This window comes from Symphalangus syndactylus, chromosome 11, assembly GCF_028878055.3.
Source record: "Symphalangus syndactylus isolate Jambi chromosome 11, NHGRI_mSymSyn1-v2.1_pri, whole genome shotgun sequence".
Classification (NCBI taxonomy): Eukaryota; Metazoa; Chordata; class Mammalia; order Primates; family Hylobatidae; genus Symphalangus; species Symphalangus syndactylus.
Genome location: NC_072433.2, coordinates 119,442,145 through 119,464,669, shown reverse-complemented (window position 1 = coordinate 119,464,669; position 22,525 = coordinate 119,442,145). Strand labels below are relative to the sequence as shown.

The following is a 22,525-nucleotide window of genomic DNA, read 5'->3' as shown; positions in this document are numbered from 1 at the left end:
ACAGCCTGGTGAGTGTTCGTCACCATTCTTCTGTCATAGGTGGCGAGCAGCCAGAGTTCTGGGCGCAGGAGACTATCTACCCCCAAGCTCATGGGGCCTGCCTCAGGTCACTGAAGAGGACCCCATTTTTGGTCTTTGGCCATCCTAAGACGTGTACAATGGAGCCCTGGGGCCCTCCCTTCTCTGGCCGGTGACAGCCCTCACAGGCAAAGCCTCACTCTGTAGGGCCTGTCCCTTCCTGTCTGCCAGTCCCCACAGGGTCTGCAGGGTACCCAATCTCGCCAACCAGACTGGAAGCTCCCCAGGGGCAAGCAGCTCATCTCTTCCATATTCTCACCGTGTTCAGCAAGGATTGGCACTTTAGAGCATCTCCTGCTGCTCAGCAGAGATGTAGTTAGCATCTCTCTATAGTAGCACTTTCTGAGTCCCTCCCCTGGGGGAACGAGGCTAGACTCTGGGGTCCAGAGGAGCAAGCAGGCTGAGAGGCAAAAAGGGCACAGAGGAATAACCAACCCTGCCCCTGCAGTAGAGCCCTGGGCAGAACAGGCCATGACCAACCAGCAGCCAAGGTCAAAGGCCCCAGAACAAGGGCCAGTGCGCACGACACGCAGCATGACTGCTTGTCTCTTTCGGCAGGACTGGAGATAGAAGGCTGAATCCTTAACAACTTTCTTTTATTAAAAATGTACATAAGTAAAAGGAACATGGTATAATTGTACAAAGAGTAAGAAATACAGATGAGCAAATAACACGTATTGAAGCCACCTGCAGTATACCACCCGGAAGTAACCAGGCTATTGAATTTTTAGAGTCTGAGGTGCAAACACATTTTTTCACTCCCTTGTGCATGTATCTGGGAGCTCTGCCATATACAGACACAGACGCGGTATCCACAGGCGATGCCTCTGCTGGGAATGCTGCAAGCAGGAGTCTATCCTTTCCTGGTACTGGCTCGGGGCCCCTCAGCACCCGGGTCTCTCTAGCATCCAGGAGTCCAAAGGCCCAGCTGTGCAGGCTGCAGAGGTGATCTAGAGTAGATTAGGAGGTGCAAAAGGCTTGGAGATAGGCTGACCAACTGTTCCAGTTTGCTTAGGACTGAGAAGTTTCCCAGGATCTGGGACTTTCAGTGCTAAAACTGGGAAAGTCCCAGGCAAACCAGGGCCAGTTGGTCACCCTTCCTGAGGGCCAAATCTTTGTCCAGCCCCTCCTGCCCTGTGCTCTCCATCTGCCCTCCTGCTGGGGTTCTGGATCCCCCATGCCCACACCAAGCAGCCCAGGGACAGAGGCCTGGCTGGGGCCTTGCCTCCCGTGGAAGCTCCAGCAAGTTCTAGCCTGAGGCCTAGGGAGGGACAGGGGAAAGGGAATAAATGAAGGTAGACAGTCTGTCATCACCCAAGAAAAGGGCCAGGTGAACTATGGCTGTTAAGGGCAGCTAGGGATGTACAAGTAGAAGGGTTCCAATACTTGGCTGGCCACCTCTCCAGCCCTGGAGCTGAGTGTGTGGTCCCCAGAGGCCTCAGAGCTGGAGAAGTGCAGGGTGTCTGGATTGAAAAGCCTCAGCTCCCTGGGCTCCCAGAGCCCTGGTGCCTCAGGCCTTATCTTCCCCCTCCTCCATCTCCACACCCCCTGGCACTTCCTGCTCAGCTCTTCTCTACCTAAGACTGGGAGCAGAGGATGAAGGAAGAGGAATCCAGGACAGACCGAGCTGAAAGAGGAGCAGGCAGGTGGGAGGGGACTTGGGCAGAAAGGACCTCTCTGATAGTGGCGGGAACATCCTGACTGTGGTCTGGCCCAGCCCGCTGTCTATGCCTGAGGATGCCTGAGGATGGGGGGCCCTTAGAAAACTCAGAAGAGAGGCCAGGTGTGGAAGGCAGAGTATTGGTCCACAGTGGAATAAAGAGGTCCATGTCCTAATGCATGAGCCTATGAATATGTTGCTACATGGCAAAGAGGAATTAAAACTGCAGATGGAATTAAGGTTGCTAACCAGCTCATTTGCAAATAGAGAGATTACCCTGGATTATTGGTGTGGGCCCAGTGTAATCACAAGGGTTCTTAAATGAAGAAGAGAGAGGCAGAAGGGTCAGAACTAGAGAGATCGCATTGTGAAAGACCTGACCAGCCAGTTCTGGCTTTGAAAGTGGAGGAAGGGGCTGCAGGCCAAGGAATGCAGGCAGCCTCTAAAAGCTGGAAAGAGAAAGGAAGGAAAGGGATTCTCCACTAGAGCCCCCAGGAAGAAATGCAGCTCTGTTGACACCTTGAGTTTAGCCCAGTGAGACCTGTTTTGGACTTCTGACTACAGAACTATAAGAAAAGAAACTGGGGCCAGGTGCAGTGGCTCACACGTGTAATCCTAGCACTTTGGGAGGCTGAGGCAGGCAGATTGCTTGTGCCCAGGAGTTTGAGACCAGCCAGGGCAACATAGTGAGACCCTGTCTCTATAAAGTATACAAAAAATTAGCTGGGTGTGGTAGCACGTGCCTTTAGTCCTGGCTACTTGGGAGGCTGAGGTAGGAGGATGGCCTGAGCCCAGGAGGGAGAGGTTGCAGTGAGTCAACATTGAGCCACTGCACTCCAGCCTGAGTGACAGAGCAAGATCAAAAAAAAAAAAAAAAAATTGTGTTGTTTTAAGCCCGTTTATGATAATTTGTTAGAGCAGCAATAGGAAACTGATCCACTGGGAAACCATTTGGGGGATGCAGCTGCCCACAATCCCAGCGCGTGGGTGGACTCAGCCTCACAAGGCTCTACAGCCTGTCCGCGAAAGACTCCATTCCCTCTGGGAGAGGCTCAGACTCTAAAGCCCTGGGCAGGGAATGGGCCTCCATGGCATGGAGGGGGTCAAGAAGGATGCCCCCCAGGATGGTGCCTCTGCTGGACCTCTCTATAGGAAGCAGCTGCCTCTTTGAGCCCCCTCCCCAAACCTCAGTGAGCTGAGGTGCTGGCTCTGAGTGGTCCTGGAGGTCCTAGGTCCTTCCGTGAGGTCAGGCCACCTAGGAAAGTTAGTCAGAGGCCACAGGGCTTGGCTTAAGACTCCCAGGAAGGAGTTGCATGGCCCCTCCACACATCCATAATACTCATAACACTCTCAGTCCTTGGCCTTACTAAGGGGATACTAAGGGGACTCAGTTTAGCTCTGGAAAAGCTAGGACTACTGGAAAAAAAGTTTAGAGGAAAAAAATAGTTACTGGATGTCAGCCAGATCTGCATAAAGTCCCTGCTGTGCCACTTACTAGCTATGTGGCCTCAAATAAGCCACTAGACCTTTTGTAGCCTCAGTTTCTTCATCTGTAAAATGGGTATAACATCATTTGTCTTATCTGTCTCACAGGGTGTGAGTCTCAGGTGAGATAACACACGGGAAAACATCGTGCTGCACAACTTGAGATGCAAACAGTAACAATCACAACCCCACATGCCTTTTGATAGGGTGAATGATCAGAGCATCCTGTGTCAGGGAGGAAGGGGTGAGCGCAGACGCTTCAAAACTCTGTCTCACCCATAGGCAGGAGGGTGTAGCCTGGCCAGGGGAGAAAAGGACCCAGCCACTGCCACCGCCCTGCAGCTCACACCGGATGTGAGACAGAGCCACCATGTAGCCCCACAGGATGTCCTCCAGCCACTGCAGACTGTAGGGCTTTTTTTTTTTTTTTTTTTTTCTTAAGAAAAAGGTTTTCTAGTTTCTTCTGCATTAAAAACAATCCCTCCTTCTCATAAAGCGCAATTTTACAGAGGAAAAGGGGGACGTGAAACTATACACAATTCAAATCTAATTAATGTATAATTTTTTTGTGGAATACAGATGGAGGGAATACATCACAATACTAAAGGTGATTATCTTTGGATGGTGGGATTACAGGTGATTATATATTTTTTATATTTCTATAGTTTAAAAATGTTCCATGGTGACCTATAATTACTTTTACTTATTTATTTTTTGAGACAAAATCTCACTCTGTTGACCAGGCTGGAGCGCAGTGGTGCAATCTCGGCTTACTGTAGTCTCAACCTCACAAGCTCAAGTGATCCTCCCACCTCAGCCTCCGGAGAAGCTGGGACTACAGGTGCGTACCACCACGCCCAGCTAATTTTTTGTAGAGACAGGATTTCGCTATGTTGTCCATGCTGGTCTCAAACACCAGAGCTCATGTAATCCTCCTGCCTTGGCCTCCCAAAGTACTGGGATTATAGGTGTGAGCCACCTTGACTGGCCTATAATTACTTTTATAATCAGAAAAAAAATTATAAATAAACATGAAAAGTGCCAGGAACTTTCTTTTGTGGAACCACAAACTGGGCTCAAGGAATCATTTGAGCTCAGTTCTGCAGGGGTGGGAGTCTTGGCTCGGGCCCTGGTCCTTGCTGTGTGACCCTGGAGACTCACTACCTTCCCTCCCTGGCCTTTGTTTGCCTGGTAAGACAAGATGCTGCACAAGATGCTCCCTAGGGTCCTTTGCAGCTTAATAAGTAAAGTATTCGCCTTGGTCTCATCCATCCCAGCTCTTTGCCCAGCTTCCAGTGACTCCTCTGTGCCTGGAGAGAAGGGCAAGCACCTTACTCATGCCTTGAGGTTGCTGACCACTTCCCTCACCAGCCTCGCTCCTTCCAGACCTGCCCTGGGAGTCCCTGCCTCCTGGCCTTCACCTGCATCACAGTCTGCACTTCTCAGAGCCCTGCTCTTCCTTGAAGAATAAAGCCTGGCCAAATTGTGTCAGCCTGCTGGCCTGCAGTGACCCCTGCTTACGTCGTACATAACAATAGCTATAACTTATTGACATTAACTTCAGGTCACATAGCAAAAGTGCTCTCATTTAAATCTTAGGCCACCAGAGGATCCATAGACTAAAATGTTAACAGCATCTCCTGGAGTTGTGGAGTATGGTGATCCTATGTGATCCTCCTGTGCCACTGAGAGATATATTATTAACCCAATTTCACTGATAAGATAACTGAGGCTCAGAGAGGTCAAGTAACTCACCCACGGTCACACAGTGGGTCCATGGCAGAGCTTGGAGGTGATCCCTAGTCAGTTCCCTCCAAGTCCAGGATTTTCTCACTCCCACAATGGTGTCTCCCTTAATGACTCTCACATTCCAGCCTCTGAGGGCAGGAAGGGTATGTTCTGAGTTGAACACACAGAGAGCACTCAATGACGTCTGGTGGTGAAGATGTTAATCATGAGTTCAATGAAGGTTTATTATTCAATCAACAAGTCTTCCTAGCGTGTCTGGGAGCTCTGGGGGCCAGGGACAGGTCTATTGTAGTTCAGCATTGTATTCTGGCACCTGGTGATTTCTGGCACATAGCCCATGCTCATTAAATGACATGAATGATTGTCCATTCAAATAATAAAACAATAAATAAATAATACTAGCTAACAGGTATGGAGTGCCTACAAGCCAGCCACCTCAGGGAGTTTCCAGGACAGTTGAGGAGAAACATAACACTGTTGACAAGAGCTACAACATAAGGTTTTACACCAAAACAGTGTCTGTGTAAACAGTGTCTATCAAAGAGAGAAATATGATGGGCAGACACCCTGATCCTTCCCACAGTGCTGGAGGCCATGCTAGCCACTGTCCCCATTACAACTTGCAGACACTGACTGCCGAAGCACACAAACTGAATTTTCCATCTGCATCCATGGTTCTTCTGTTCAGATCACATCTGGATACTACTGTTGCCTCTCCCGACTGGATAACCAGTCTGCTGAGGGCCAGAAGATGGTGAGATGGAAACTAGTCATGTTTAACTTGGAGAAGAGAAAGGAAGACCGTCTTTAACATCTGACAGGTTGCTCTTCCTAAGAGGGGCCAGTGGGCAACAGCCATGGTCAACAGCTCCAGGCACCCCTGAGGAAGCCTGCTCCAGCTGGCAGGGCTGTCTGGCAAGGGACCAGTCCCTCCTCTGGAGAAGGGGTGAGCCCAGTGGGCTGCCTCTCCAGCAAGATCCTATAGAGACCTACTGTCTACAGTGCACACTCCACATGCTTGCTCACTTGACAAACACTTATAACTGTCACCCTGGGCCCATTCCAGGTTAGGGACATAGGGATGAATAAAACAAGGTCTGTACCAGTAGAGAATGTCAGTCCCCTAGGGGAGAAAATCAGGAAAGCCTCATCCTGAGCCTTGGACTACTTACTGTGCATCCTGTAGGCTCCTGTCTCAGCCTCTGCTGAAGGCTATTTTCTTCCTTGTATTCTGCAGGGACCAGGCATATGGCAGCTAATCAACAAATACAGGCATCCCTGAAGAGGTTATCCTGGGATAAAAGCCCCAGTTGAATCAGTGCTATACAGGGGCCAAATGGGGCTGGGTCCCAGGCAGGGTCATTTGCAGGGGTCTCTCTGCCCCTTCAAGTCCTGCCAGACAGGCCTTGGCCATGGTTTCTTCCTGCCCCTGTTCCCCTGACCACAGTTGATCTTCCCTGGCTGTTATGAAATGTCAAAGAATGTCCTGCAATCGTCAATTCCATAATGATCTTTATCTTCTGTTCCCTCTAAGGCTCCTCAATCTGCAGTAACAGCTGTGGTTCAGCAAGCAGTGCAGCACTCTGGAGTGCTGTTCTGAAACAGGGCCGGTGTGGGGCAGAGCTCATCTGCTGCCCTGTCCATTCACTGTGCTGTTCAGGGCTAGAGAAGATTCAAGTGCATATATGCTTTTTAAAAATTGTGAAACAATAATTATGCAGAAAAATACACAGAATATATGTTCAGTTTAACAAATAATCATAAAGCAAATCTCTATAAAACCACTGCTGCTCTGCAGTGACCCCTGCTTCCCCCTAAGTCGTGCATAACAATAGCTACAACTTACTGACCATGAACTTCAGGTCACACAGCAAAAGCGTTCTCATTTAATCTTTGGCCACCAGAGGCTGCATAGTCTAAAATGTGAACAGCGTCCCCTGCAGTTGTGGAGTGTGGTGACCCTATTGGATCTTCTCATGCCACTGAGGGATATACTGTTTTCTGTAGAGATGTCCAGCGGAGGCACTGTCCTGGGGGGCATCCTTCTTGATCGCCCCCATGCCATGGAGGCCCATTCCCTGCCCAGGGCTCTAGAGTCTGAGCTTCTCCAAGAGGGAATGGAGTCTTTCGCAGAGAGGCTGTGGAGCCTTGTAAGGCTGAATCTAACCACGAGTAGGGATTCTGGGCAGCTGCATATCCCAGATGGTTTTCCAGTGGATCAGCTTCCTGGTGCTGCTCTAATAAATTAACATAAACTTAGGGGCTTGAAACAACACAAATTTCTTTTCTTATAGTTCCGTAGGTCAGAAGTCCAAAACAGGTCTCACTGGGCTAAACTGAAGGTGTCAGCAGGGCTGCATTCCTTCCTTGGGGCTCTAGTAGAGAATCTCTTTCCTTTCTTCCGCTTTCCAGCTTTTAGAGGCTGCCTGCATTCCTTGGCCTGTGGCCCCTTCCTCCACCTTCAAAGCCAGCACTGGCTGGCCAGGTCTTTCACATATTGAAATCTCTCTGCTTCTGCTTCTGACCCTTGTGCCTCTCTCTTCTCCATTTAAGAATGCTTGTGATTACATTGGGCCCACCCACCCCAGTTTCTACCCAATAATCCAGGGTAATCTCCCAAAGTTAAAGAGAGAAAACAATACTAGCACCCCCAAAGCACCTCCATGTTCCCCTACTAATCACAACTCCAACCCTCTCTTGTGCATCAGTAAATAGACATTTGTAATAATTCCGTGCTTTTTGTAGTTTGACCTCCTCTGCATGTATCCTTAACAATACAGTTCAGTTTTGCCAGCTGTTAGATTTTTGCTACAAAGAATTATACTGTATGCATTCTTTTGTAGGTTTTATTCATTGATGAGTCATTCGTTATTACAGTATTATTATCCAATATAACAATATTACAGTTACTGCAAGTCGCTGTAGTTCATTTCACTCCAGGAACACTGCACAATTTATTTGTACTCTCCACTGTTGACGGTCATTTGGACATTTTCTGGTGCTGTGTGGATATTCTGGTGCACATGGGTAAGAGTGTGGTTGGAGAAGATTCTGAGGAGTGGGACTTTTGGTTTACAGGGTATATATATGTTTTCATCTTTTAAAAAATTTTATATTATTCATTTTTTTAAAGACTAGTCACTGGGCGCGGTGGCTCACACCTGTAATCCCAGCACTTTGGGAGGCCAAGGCGGGCGGATCACGAGGTCGGGAGATTGAGACCATCCTAGCTAACACGATGAAACCCCGTCTCTACTAAAAATACAAAAAAAAAATTAGCCGGGCTTGGTGACAGATGCCTGTAGTCCCAGCTACTCAGGAGGCTGAGGCAGGAGAATGGCGTGAACCCAGGAGGCGGAGCTTGCAGTGAGCCGAGATCGCGCCACTGCACTCCAGCCTGGGTGACAGAACGAGACTCCATCTCAAAAAAACAAAAAACAAACAAACAACAACAAAAAAGACTAGTCAAGTGCAGTAGCAAGAAGGGGGAAAAGAGTAAAACAAAGAGTTCGATCTGTAACTGACTGTGAAGTCAATTGAGATAATTCACTACCTTCAGATCAGCCATGTTTTCATCTTTACCAGATCACTTATATGCTTTTTTTTCTTTACTTATATACTTTTTAATCCTGAAAGTGTGTTTCTCAGGGAAACAGTGGTATCACACCCAGTTGTTTAGGTAGAAGAAATGGGGTATGTCTGCCCTTACAGTGTGACCTTCCCACCTTCTGTCTTCAGAATCCTGTCCCCTCCATCCCAGATAGCCCTGTGCTCTCTGGAACCCATAGGCTGGCCCCTCAGTAGCCTCCCTACCTTGCAGTTGGGTGGGGGGTGGGAGGAGGTCAAGAAAGAGGAAGTGAAAACCAAATACAAGGGCTACAGAGAAGTCCGGTCCACAAACCTCAATGTTTCAGCAGCACACGCTGTGAGAAAGGAACGTGCAAGCTGTTTGTGGAGCATGCCTTGGGGGTGCCAAGGCCACTGGTGCAAAGGTGTACTTCTGGACATAAGTCATTCCACACAATGCTCACCCCAACCCTGTGAGGTACGGTACTGTCGTCCCCATGTCACAGAATGAAGACACTGAGCTGTACGGACATTGAGTGTCTGTCAATACAGTGCAATGGTTAATAGCATGGGATCTAGGCCTGTTTAAATTGGGTTTAAATTCTGACTTCCCCACTTACTAGTGGTGCAGTCACCTGGGCCATTACTGACTTCCTTTGGCGCCAGTTTCTGCACCTGTAAAATGGGGCTAATTGGCTCACAGGGTTGTTGAGAGAGGTAAAAGATGTAATGTGTAGAAGGAGCTTAGTCAAGTGCCAAGCACAAGGGAGAACCCAGTGGAACTAAAATGAGCAGAGCTGTGAAATGATGACCATTATAGAGTCCAAGGTTGACAGGGTGGAATGGGGGGTTGTCCTGGCAAGCTGGGACCAGGCCACCAAGGTCCTGGTTTGGTGCTATGTGAGAATGGAATGCTGGCCAGGTGGACTCTGAAACGTGGGCACCTGGGCAGTCCTCCCATCGACGTTGTCTACCTTTGTCCAGAGCTCTCTACCTATCTGTGGCTGCTTCCAAGGGTGGTAATTTCTGACAGAGGCAGCTGGACCTCGGCACGTGCAGAAGTTTCAGCTCAGCATCAGTGCTGGCCTTCAGGAGGCTGCACTGGCAGGCGGCAGCAGTGGCAGCCAATGGGCAGCAAAGCTTGTTGCTAAGGTCACTGTGAGCCTTATTTGGCGACATGGGGCTGACCCTGCATTCACCTCTGAGAACCCTGGGAAACGCCAACCACAGATGTGAAATATGAACATCTCAAAACCACAACTGCATTTCCTTTGAGAAAAGATTCGGCTGTCCTCCTCTCCAGCCTGCCTCCCTCCGCTGGATGCCTTTTGTACAGTGGCTCACTACTGCAAGAGGCAAGAGCCTAGGCTACAAGAAGAGTCTGCCACAAGCTAGTCCTGCACAGGCCTGGACAGGGAGAGGGCAGGGGCTGCCGTGCAGGCGGCCCCAGGACCTAGCAAGGACCTCTAAGGCTTCCGTTCACACCCAGCAGCTGCCAACTCCTGCCCAGGCCTCCCCCAACACAGCCGGAGGGCCTGTTCCTGGCCCCACTTCCTGCAGCCTTGGGAAGCCAGCTAGCTTGAGGAAGGCGCGTGGCACTCACGGAGGAAGTGGGCCTGCGCTGGGGCTCTCACCATCTGCACCAGCCACACCACTTCGGTGCAGCCTGGAGCTCAAACGGTTGGCGGTTTCAGTTTTTCACCTCCCTTTGGTGAATCTTCCAGCTTAACATTAAATAAGTAAAACTGTTGCTCCACCCCAGACAAATGTGGGAGGGAAGTTGCGTCTTCAGTATTTCCCAAATAATACTTACTGCTCCCTCCCATTCATACAGCACCTTCGGGTCTGGGAGCTGTGCTCACATCTACCATCTCATTAGATCCTCACAACCCTGGCAAACGTAATGACTGAGCTCACGCCATGTGTCAGGGACATGAATGAATTCACAGAATTCACTGTAATTGTCCCCATTTTACAGAAGAGAAAATGAGACAAAGTGAAATTCAGTCATTGGCTCAAGGTCATCACATAACTGGGATTTTCTCCCAGATGGCTGAGTTCCAAAGTCTGCCTTATTCTCTTCTGCTACACTGCCTCCGTGGTACATACACAAGAACGAGTTCCATTTACTGATGAGAAAGTGAGGCTGAGGTGAAAGGGTGGTGTGGGGCCTGAGGTCAGCGTTGCTTCGTAAGTAAGTCCACATCTCCTCCCAGAGGATGGTCCACCAACGTCCTTCATCTGCCCTCCCCCTTTAAAAACCACTGTCAGCCCAGTGCGGTGGCTCGTGCCTGTAATCTCAGCACTTTGGGAGGCCGAGGCGGGTGGATCACCTGAGGCTGGGAGTTTGAGACTAGCCTGACCAACATGGAGAAACCCCGTCTCTACTAAAAACACAAAAATTGGCTGGGTGTGGTGGAGCACGCCTGCAATCCCAGCTACTCGGGAGGCTGAGGCAGGAGAATTACTTGAACCCAGGAGGCGGAGGTTGCGATGAGCTGAGATCGCGCCATTGCACTCCAGCCTGAGCATCAAGAGTGAAATTCCATCTCAAAAAACAAACAAACAAACAAAAACACTGTCATGCCCCCAGCGCCAGCTTGTCTCCCTTTCTTTTTAGGTGTGGCCCACGGAGCTCAGTGCCCTGCCTATCTGGAAGAGGCTGTGAAGCCCATCTATATAGGTAAGGGGGGTAAAGCAAGGGCTAGGGAGAGTGTGCCATGTGGGACACCTACCCCTATCACCTCCCCACTGCCTGCGCACACTGGGGACAGTCAAAGCATTCCTCAGGCTGGGGGTAGGAGCTGTGGGCGGAAGAGCTGGGGCATCTGTCCACAGAATCCTCCCCTGAAGTTCCTCGGAGGGGCTGGGATGCAGTCCAGACACTGGGGAGCCTGATGCAGACCCCTCGCTGGAGCACTGTCCTCTTGGGCTCTTCAGGCCTGCCCTCACTCATGAACACATATTTTTTGTGTGTACTTCCTGCATGCCAGGCACTACCCAGGCACCGTGGACGCACAGTGAACAACACAGACCAGGTCCACGCGTCACAGACTTTACTTCCCTGAGGGAGGCAGACATTAGGCAAATAATCACACGGATCTCTGAAAAACATAGCTCCTATGAGAGGGTGCAACTTCAGGGGTCTTAACCTACAAAGGAGTGTGTGGGATTAGGGGGTTAGGGCAGCTGTTCCCAAGGATGAGACATTTCAGGTGAGGAGAGGAATTGGGTGGAGTTGGCAGGGGGGCTGGTTCTCGGTTCTCCCCGACTGCCCTCCTTCCCCGCGTTCCAGTCACTTCAGGAAATCTGCCGCTTCCATGAGAGCTTCTTTGGTGGTGTCTTCCAAGCTGCTACAAAGCGATGCCTTTGCCAGCTGTTGCTTTCAGTGTTTGTGCCTGAGTGAGCACAGCCGGTATGAAATGGCCCAGACTAACCGAGAGCCAGGGCCCCTCCTAAAGTACCTCTGAAAAGAGTTTTTCAGCATAAGCATGACATTAGCTTTTCCTAGAGAGGAAACCACCCCCGGGGCTGACAGCAAGCGGGCCAGGCTTAGAGGAAGCAAGTGCAGCGCTGGGGCCCCTCCATGCCCCGCTGCAGAACGGACACCCTCATTGCCTTCCCCCAACATGCTCCCCCACTCCCACTCCTGCTTCTTTCTCCCTGGGGGACTCTCCTTGTGGAAAAGAAACCCCAACACTAGGGGGTGCGAGTGAAACTGGAAAATGAAACTGTGATTTCCAGTTTCATTTTCCAGTTTCAATTTAGAAGCAGCTCTGCCAGCTTTCCACTGCCCGTGCCTCAGGGCATCACAGAGGAGCTGAGGGGCAAGAAAAAGTGTTCCAGCCAGCAAGCACCCTGCTCCCTGGGCGCCCTCAGACGGCGGGTACTGGACTGGTAGAACCCACTGAGCGGGGAGTTGTTGCAATGCAGATTCCTGGCTCTCTAGGCTCTGAGGCCGTAGGTTTGGGCCCTTTGGTGATTCTGATGCAGCCTATGGACCTCACTATGGCAGTCGTGGCCTCACAGACCATCAGAACAGCCAGAGCACACCTGAGGCATGGCCTCATCCTCTCCAAGTCACTTCCTGCCACGAACGCTCGGGAAGTGCTGCTTCTCTGTGCAGCATCTCCTGCCCTCCTCCATCTGGTGTTGGAGGCATCTTAGATATTCTCTGGGACCTGAGGTCTGTAGAAACCCAGGCTGTGGTCTTCACACAAGGGTCTCTCTTTCCCATACTCCAGATTTCCCTTTAAGCTGCTAATTTGTAACAGGCATTCATAGAAACAGAACAAGATAGAGAAATTCTATTAAAGATCCTTATGTGCTTTTGCTCTGTCTGTTGCTCCATGTATTTGCAATTTATGGCCTAATCCAAGAGGATTTAAGGACAGTTAAATCTTTCTTTCCCCTCAGTGTGTGTGTGTGAGTGCACGTGTAAGAGTGTGTAGGGGTTGGGTCTTCCAACGTACCTTTGCCCTGGTTTGACCGTGGGCGGAGAGGGTGGGCAGGTCTCCAGGCCTGCCAGATGTAGACCTTTCCTAATGTCTACAGCGAATTTGTTCTTCAGTGTTTCTACTATCAGTTTCTGATCAATCATTAATCAAAGTTGCAATAAAAAGATAATCTTCTCAGGACTGGGTTATAAAGGTCCTGGCTGCAACCTTAAAAAACCCTTCTGTGGAGGCCTCAGAGCCAAGAGAAAAGGGCCATGTGTCTGTGGCTGGATTTGGAGGTAAATGAAGGCACTGTCCCTCTCTAATTGGTGTGCATGAACATGAACTTCAGTCACTCGAGTGGCCATGACCTCTTTCTTCACCTCTCCCTGCCAACGAAGCTGGTGGTGCCCTGGCTCCCAAGCCAGGTGGCAAAGCTGGGGAAGGAGGCTATAGTTGGGCCCAAATATGGGGGTCTGGGGGCACCTCCACAGGTTGTGACTGCTGCAGCATGCTCTGGGGCCAGGCCTATAGCAGTGAAGGCAGGACAGCCCCCAGGACCACAGAGCCCCCATAGTGGAGGGAGCCACTACTTGGGTGGCTCAGCTCATTCCTGCTGACTTGCTGCTGTACAGGGCAGAGGGGTGCCTGAGACAAAGAGGAGACACACTTCTCCCATGAGAAATAAAGCAAGCAGCTGTTCCTCTCTTGGGCCCAGCAGGGGTCAGTGGCTGTGGGACCTTCACTCCTTCCCTCTCAGTGTAGAGGGTAGATCTGCTCTTTGGGGCGTGAGGGCACAGCCTCCTGACAAGCTGGAGAAGCAGGATTTAAGAGCTAGAATCAACAGGGAGAATGTGAGGCCCAGCATCAGGTTCAAGAAGCAAGGGGATCAAGGTTGCAGGGAAGGCAGGGAGCCTGAGCCTAGCACAGCCCAGACCAACAGACTGAGGAGTCCAGAGAGCCAACATGCTCACTTGGCCATCACTAAGATGTGTAGTGTGTGAGAAGGTGTGAGAGGCACTCGCTTTTCTCTTCAACCCCTTCCAACATATTATTGGGTTGTGGATGCCATGTTTTTAGACACATAAAAGAAATGAGTATTTTCAGAGAAGTGCAACCCTGGAGGTGCAGGGGAGTGAACTCAGTCATGAGAAATCATTCAAAGGATTGACCTGTGGAACAGGGATAGACTTGCTCTCCATGGCTCCAGCAGGGAAGCAGCAGAGAGGGGAACCTTTCCTGAAAGTCCAGTGTGACCTCTGAAGACACACACACACACACACACACGCACTTTTTTGAGACAGAGAACGAGAATGAAAAGATACACACTGATCTTTCAACAGTCGCTGTCTCTACCTGGTGATTGCGAATGATTTTAATTTTTTTCCTCTTGTGCTTACAGTATTTTCTAAAATCTCTAAAATACACCCAAATTACTTTCTCGTTATGGCAAAATAGATATAAAATGTCTATGTCCATTTTAACCATTTTTAAGTGCAGAGTTCCATAGTATGAAGTACATTCTCACTGTTGTGCAGCCATCACCACCATCCATCTCCAGAACTTTTTCATCACCCTCAACATAAACTCTGCATCCACTAAGCAATATCTCCCTGTTCTTCCTCCTTCCAGCCCCTGGCAACCATCCTTCTACTTTCTGTCTCTATGAATTTCACTATTCTAGGTACCTAATATAAATGGGATCATCTGGTATTTTTCCTTCTGTGTCTGGCTTATTTCACTTAGCATAACGTTTTTAAGGTTCATCTATGTTATAACATGTACCAGAATTTCATTCCTTTTTAAAACTGAATTATATTCCACTGTATGTATTCACCATATTTTGTTTATCCACTCATCTTGTCATGGACATCTGGGTTGTTTCCACCTTTTGGCTATTGTGAATAATACTGCTACAAACATTGGTGTACAAATATCACTTCGAGTCCCTGCTTTCAATTCTTTTGGGTATATTCCTAGAAGTGGAACTGCTGGATCATATGATAACTAAGTTTTTGAGGAACCACCACATTGTTTTCGACAAAGGCTGCATGATTTTACGTTCCCAATAGCAATGCACAAGGGTATCTATTTCTTCACATCCTTGCCAACACTTATTTTCAGGTTGTTTTTGTTGTTTTAAAATAGCCATCCTAAAAGATGTGAAGTGGTATCTTACTTATTATGGTTCTCATTTGCATTTCCCTAATCTAAATTACGTTTTAAAATTCAATCCTCTCTGAATCGAACCCTTTGTTCTTTATTTCTCAATAAAATGGACCTTGCCCCCTTTTTTCCCTTCTTTGTACCTATGCTCTGCATTTTAAAAAACTGTGGCAAAATACACATAACTTAAAACTTTACCATCTTAACCATTTTCAAATGTAGAGTTCAGTATTAAGTATATTCACATTGTTGTGCCCTAACCCAAATATAGCGTATAATGGCAAAAAGAAACAAAAGGCTGTCTAAATAAAAAGAAAGCTGTGAATTCTTGGACCCCAGAGATGTTCACAAACCGATTGGATCAATCTCAGCAGGAACTTTCATTCATCTTCTGAGCACCTCTGCTGGGCTGGGCTCTGTGCCAGGCAGGGGGCTCTGAGGCGAGTGTGGCCTGGACTCTGCCCTCGGGGTTCAGTGTCTGTGGGGAACAGTTATACCCAAGGGCTGCTGTGGGCACAGAGGGGCACCCTGTTGTGTGGGTGGGGCATTGGGAAGGGGCATAAGTGAGGTGGCACATGAGTTCAGGTGGGAAGGACGAGCAGACATGTACACGTGCAGAGAAGGGAACTGGCATGTGTGGCTGGGCTGTGGCAGCACACCTCACAACCGCCATTATAGGAGCATCTATTAATCATTTATGTCTGTCTCCCTACTTGATTATAAGCTGCATGAAAGCAGGGCTGGTGGTTTTGTTCACTGCTGCATTGCCGCCATGCCCAGCACAGGCAAGTGTAAAAGAAACACTTGCTGAATAAATGAGTGGTTGATGATGAGGAAAAAGGAGACATTTCTTTCCAGAATCTTGGCTGTGAGAAGCAGACAACATGGCGGTACTCCACGGGGAAGTCAGGATGACAGGAAGCATTATACAGGTGATGGAGACAGGAGCACAGCAGGAGCCAGTGGAGAAGAGTTTGAAGATTCCCTGGTTGAGAGAATGGAAGGGCGTAATTGCTGGTGAGAGGCCCTTGAAGAAAGCAGAGAGGCTGGGATGCAGGCTCAGTGGAAGGAGAGGAGTCTCTTTATGAGACTCAGATGGCCGATGTGAAAAAGACAGAAGATACCAACTGCTGGTAAGAATGGGAAGCACACTGCATGGGGAACTCTCCTACACTGCCGGAGGCGTGTTCTTCCTGTTATTCTAGATTCAGACAGCACTCTGGTCGCTGGTTGGTGCAGGCCACCATTTGGACCAATTAGGGAACCCCAATATCTGCACTTGGACTATCAGAAATGAGTGCTCTATGCCCAGAGCAATTTCCAAGATGGGCCTGAATCCATGAGTCATGGCACTACACGGAGCCCAGGGTTGGCTCTGAGCCTAACAGCCTCCAAAATGTCAACTTTGCTCACGTGCCACCTTGTCCCTCACCTCATGCCATGCAGCTGGCAGGACTTCAGTTGACAGAAGGTAGAACCTGCTCTTTTCAAAAAGCACACAGGACAGGTGCTGATAGGCCAGCCTCTCCCACTGAGCTCTGGTTACTGCGGTGAACTTCACCAGGAGGTTCAGCGCCCACTGTGGCTCTGCCTGAGGGGCCTCTGTGCACACTCAGTCCAGGCACTAGCATCCCAGCCCCCAGCCAGTGGTCCAACTCCAGACTCACTGCACAGAGCCCCTTGCAACCGATGTGTGCCAACATGCAGCCCACACAGGGCAGCTCAGCATGACACCTGCACAGCTCAAGACTGAGAGAAGGAAATGCATCTTCCTTCTCAAGTTGGAAGAGGCTGTACCGAATTACCAAATGGCATTATACTCGCCGCGGGGAGCACGAGGAGTGTCTGGCAGTCCCTGGGATGATGTCACAGTCCAGAGGTGGGGATGAGATGAGCCCAGATGATGCAATGGGGATGCAATCAAGACACGATGTCATTAGAAGCCACAGTGTGTTCTCTCATGCCACGTGTTTCCCAGCTTAGAGGAGTAAGGGGTCAAGGAGGGGTGGGGTGGCCCCCTAGGACCCTGCTCTAGGACGCATGCATAGGGACCCACATGCAAACGCACAGAATTCAAGAGCTAGCCAGGCCTGGACCCATGTAGGAGAGCCCCACTGGCTGATTTCCAATCTGGGACAAAGGCCACAGACAGCAGGCCTCCCTTGGCCACACCCAGGTCCCCAGAACACATGCTCCACTGTCCCCAGTCTAACCACAACCCCATATGAGCTGTGTCCCATTCATGTTGGCCTAGAAACTGGGAAGTACCTGGCATGGGGCCCTCTGCTTCCTCCGCATGACTGCCTGGACCTCTGGGGAGACCACCAAGGGGCCATTTTTGTGGTTAGGAAATGTCTGTGGCAGCTGTGGACACCACAGGCCCTCCCTGGACCCTTCTGAAGTGGAGGTCACATTCCTAAAGATTCTTAACTGCCAGCTCCAATCTCTTGCTTCTTCCTGACAGGCTCATCTTAGTAGGGAGTGAAGATAATCTTTTTCCAGTTCCACAAGGTCCTCTCGGATCCAAAATGCTCTAAGTTCAAGGGCAAAGCTTGAAGAAAGGGAGCCGCAGATACTAATTTGTGGTTGTAGTTCAGTGGTTTTCCACCTTGGCTACACAGTAGAGTTACCTAAGGAGCTTTTTAAAAATACTCATGTCCAAATATTCCAACAGGCACTTTGCAAAGAGAAGATCTAAATGGCTAACAAACATATGAAAGGTTGCTCAGCTGTATTAGTCATCAGGGAAATGCAAATTCAAACCACACTGTGATACCACTACATACCTGCCAGAATGGCTAACATGGAAAAGATAGAAAATATCTATGGTTGGCAAAAATGTGAAGCAACCAGAACTCTCATACATTGCTGGAGGGAGTGTAAATGGGTACAGCCACCTGGGAACATTATTTGGCATAAGGTACTAAAGCTGAACATACTCATATCCATGCTTCCCCAGCAATGGATATAAATGTGCTACAAAAATACACACTAGCATGTCATTGCAATAGTCATAATAGTTCCTAATCATAAATAACAACTCGAATATCCAAAAATGCATCACACTAGAATGGATAAATCGAGGAATATCCATAGAGTGGAATACTCTATAGCAAGAAGAGTGAATAAACTGCAGCTCTAAGTAACAATTTGGATGAATCATCTCACAAACATAATAAGAGGATATATACTGCATGATTCCATTTACATCATATAAAGTTTGAAAACAGGAGAAATGATTGCACACCATTAGAAGCCAGAATGGACATTAGCCTTTGGAGCCAGGTAGTAAGTGGAAGGGGTGCCAGGGGTTGCTGGTGATGTTCTGTTTCATGATTTGGATGCTGGCTACTCGGGGTAAATTCATTTTGTGAAAATTCACTGAGCTTTACACTTACGGTTTGTGCTTTTTTTTTTTTTTTTTTTTTTTTTGCATATATGTCATCCTTTAACAAACACTTAAAAATTTTTTGAAAGCCACATCAATTCAGTCAGACTCTTTTGGGTGAGAGCAAGATCCAGGCATCAGTATTTTTTAATATCCCAGATGACGGTAATGTGCAGCCAGGATTGAAAGTCACTGGCTTAATATCTTGGGAAAAGCAGATCCACTCAAGACCTCAAAGGGTCCTGATAAAGGCCACTTCCAGCTCAGTGGAGTGAGACACTGGGGTGGAAAGATTTTTTGGATGTGGGTTGGTCTCTTGCACAGGCAGAGGTATTGCAGCATGCTGTTGTAATGTGTATCTTCCTTGGCAGTGTCTGTTGAAAGCTGGTTGCGTCAGTTTGTAATGGGGTGTAATGGCAACAAGGTGGGCCCAGCCCCACCCCAGGAAGTGGATCACTGAGCACAGCTTATACAGGGCCATTTGTAGAGAGGTGGCAGCTGGGCTTCTCAGGGGCTGCCATCCAGGGCAGAGCCAGTGCTGAGGCTCTGACAACTTCGGCAGGGTGGGGAAAAGGCCTGACTCAGGGTGTTTATGTTTGTGGGTAATGACAGTCAGCTCTGGGCTCCAGATGATGCTTACTCTTTGGCCTCTGTGTTCAGATTAGGAACTTGCAACATCTTGCTGAGGACCATGTCAGGCTCAGCTCTAAGTACTGTGGCTGAGAATTTTCCTTCCTCTCTGTGTGGTTAGTGGCAGCCTCCCTAAGCAACGGCTGACCTTTAGCATACTCGGTCAAACTACAGGCAGCTGGGACAAGACAGGACATGGGGCTCACAGACAGGTATTCCACCCACCTGGGCCCTGTCAACCCTCCCAGAAATGCATGGGCCATGAACCTCCTGCTGTGGGAGGGGCAGTGCAGAGAGGTCTCAACAAGCTTCCCTTGGCCCTCTGGGATCTCCACCATCCACAGTGTGTGGGGCTGAGCTGCAGGCTGGGTCTTCAGGTGGTGTCCCTGCACATCTGCTTTGCAGCGTGGCGTCTATACAGCAAGAGTGAACAGGAAGGGGCCTCGGGCCTCCTGTAGCTCTGTTGGACAGGGACGCTGCGGGGCCTCAGCTGGGCTTGCTTGGCTAAAGGGCACAGAGTGGCGTAGGCTGCAAGAGGACAAGCTAAGCTGATGAAGGCTCTATCACTCAAGGGTAGCCATGTAAAAAAAATCCCTACAGGTAAAAGAAGCATGAATAAGACAGGCGGGGCATAACAGTGTCTCCCCACTGAAGCTGCAACTCTCTGCTTCACTGGCTTCAGCCTCCTCTCTGTGAAATGCGGGCAATGTTCCCTAGGCTGAGGGTCTACAGGCCAGAGGGAGGCCTGGGCCCTGAGGCCTGTGCCTGTGCAGCTCCTGGCTGGGACCTCAGCCCCCATGTGCCACGTCACCTCCCTTGTCTGTGAAATACCACAACAGCAGCTCTTGCCAGCCAGTGACACTACCCCTTCCTGTTGTCTTCTTTACAAAGCATTTATGAAATGTTTCCTTTTCATGCTTCAGGAAACGGGTGGCCAGGAGGAGTTCTTGATTTCATTTTTTTCCCTAGAGATATGTGTGCTTCAAAATACATAAATTAAACAAAAACGAGGCCTGACTGGGACCAGGAGAGTGAGTGATCCTGGCTTCCCTTGATTTACATGCTTATTTTCCTTCTCAAATCACTCCAGTAAGTACAGTGTCACTAATCTATTGCCCTCTATTATCTGCATTATAGTTAAAAACATTGACATGAACAAACAAAAGCCCTTGAGTAGCCTAGAGAAGTCACAAAACTCATACCCAGACTCTCGCCTAAGAGAGTCTCTCAGGGCTCACTCAGGGACTATTTATTCTTGTTTTATTTTTTTAAATGTTGATACCCTCTCTGCTTGAGTATCCTTGTTTTAGATGCAAATCAGAAAAGGTTGCTGTACGGCCGGGTGCGGTGGCTCACGCTTGTAATCCCAGCACTTTGGGAGGCCGAGGCGGGCAGATCACAAGGTCAGGAGATCGAGACCACGGTGAAATCCCGTCTCTACTAAAAATACAAAAAATTAGCTGGGCGTGGTGGCGTACGCCTGTAGTCCCAGCTACTTGGAGAGGCTGAGGCAGGAGAATGGCGTGAACTCGGGAGGCGGAGCTTGCAGTGAGCCGAGATTGCGCCACTGCACTCCAGCCTGGGCGACACAGCGAGACTCCGTCTCAAAAAAAAAAAAAAAAAGAAAAGGTTGCTGTATTGATCACAGTCTCAGCAGGAAACAGATGCACACTCCACTGGTAACAGGACAGACTGAGGAAGGGACTGTTTCCAAGGGTGAGCAAGATGAAGAGAAACTCTCAAGGAAAGGTGAAGCATCCTGCAGCCAGCAACAGTGGGAGCTGTGACCACCAATCCCCAGGGAGGAGGTAGGAGGGCTCCTGGAACCCAGAGAGACTTGTAGGAGGGGACTGCCAGCAGGAGCTGTGGTTTTAGGGTGAAAAACACAGGCACTATTGACCTGAGACCTGGCAAGGGAGGGAGCTGGAGGGATAAAGCACCTCCCATTTCCCCTCCCAGCCTCCAACCTCTGGTCAGGGGAGGGGTCTTCAATTGGCCAAAGCCAACTGGAAGCATGAGGACCTGGAGCCTGGCTGATGGAATCCACAAAGGTCAGATCCTGGGAGGTGTGGGAAAGAGCAGAAAATCAACAGGAGCAGGGATGTGTTGAGGAGGTGGCAAACAAACAATGCCCGGCAGAGTCACCGGGGCTGGCCATTTGAAAAGAGTACATTAGAAGCTAGCGTGCTGTAATGTGGCACTCTCACCACAAATACATAGGATGAGATGCAGCCAGGGACAGAGGTGGCCACGAAGAAAGGTTTAAAGAATCCCAGCAAAATGACTGGGGTCCTCATTATGGAGGAACAAATAGCTCTACTTAATAATTCCAAGGTAATAGCTTAATAGCTTAATAATTCCAAGGTAAACAAGTATTTTCATAAAGAGGACTCTGAATGATCAACAGAAGGTTAAATGTCACTGCACTGCTTCACAGAGCTGTTACAGGGCAGGGAAGACTATAACACAATGTAGACATAGATCCATACAAGAGAGGTACAACAGGGTTTCCAGTTCAACACATCAGTTATTTACACTCCCAGTTTCCTTTCTCTCCTGAAGCACCACTAAAATGCTAGTCTAGAAATCAAATGCGGCTAGGTGCAGTGGCTCACGCCTATAATTCCAGGACTTTGGCAGGCCAAGGCAGGAGGATCATTTGAGTCCAGAAGTTCAAGACCAGCCTGGGCAACATAGGAAGACCCTGTTTTGAAAAAAATTGGCTGGGTGTGGTGGTGTGTACCTGGAGTCTCAGCTACTCAGGAGGCTGAGGTGGGAGGATCACTTGAGCCCAGGAGTTCAAGGCTGCAGTGAGCTATGGTCACACCACTGTACTCCAGTCTGTCTCTTAAAAAAATCAAATGGGGCCAGGCGCGGTGGCTCACGCCTGTAATCCCAGCACTTTAGGAGGACGAGGAGGGTGGATTACTTGAGATCGGAAGTTCGAGACCAGCTTGGCCAATATGGTGAAACCCCGACTCTACTAAAAATACGAAAAGTAGTCAGGCATGGTGGCACATGCCTGTAGTCCCAGGTACTCCAGAGGCTGAGATATGAGAATCGCTTGAACCCAGGAGGCAGAGGTTGCAATGAGCCAAGATCGTGCCACTGCACTCCAGCTTGGGTGACAAGGTGAGACTCTGTCTCAAGCAAGCAAACAAACAAACAAACAAATAGTATTAACTCTCAAAGGCAAAGAGAATGGTAAAGGAGACATGAGTGGCTGAAAGAGCTCCCCAAACTCCAGGAAGCTGGGAGGCAGGTGGAGGAATAATGACCGACCTGGAGGAAGCTAGGCTCTGAAGGGCTTGCAGAGGGGCACACTGACAGGAGGTAAGCCACTTCAGCCCTGGAACCCTGCAGGAG

At 49.3% G+C, this 22,525-nt stretch overlaps 1 protein-coding gene across 1 annotated transcript in view; it reads right to left on the bottom strand.

Moving 5' to 3' along the window:
• Positions 1-657: 657 nt before the first annotated feature.
• Positions 658-22,525, bottom strand: part of LOC129492710 (uncharacterized) — a 69,053-nt gene continuing 47,185 nt past the window's right edge. Inside the window, exon 6 of the mRNA XM_063612593.1 lies at positions 658-1,028. Within this exon, the coding sequence (XP_063468663.1) occupies positions 661-1,028 (368 nt within the window). The 3' untranslated portion in view covers positions 658-660. The remainder of the gene's footprint in view (positions 1,029-22,525) is intronic.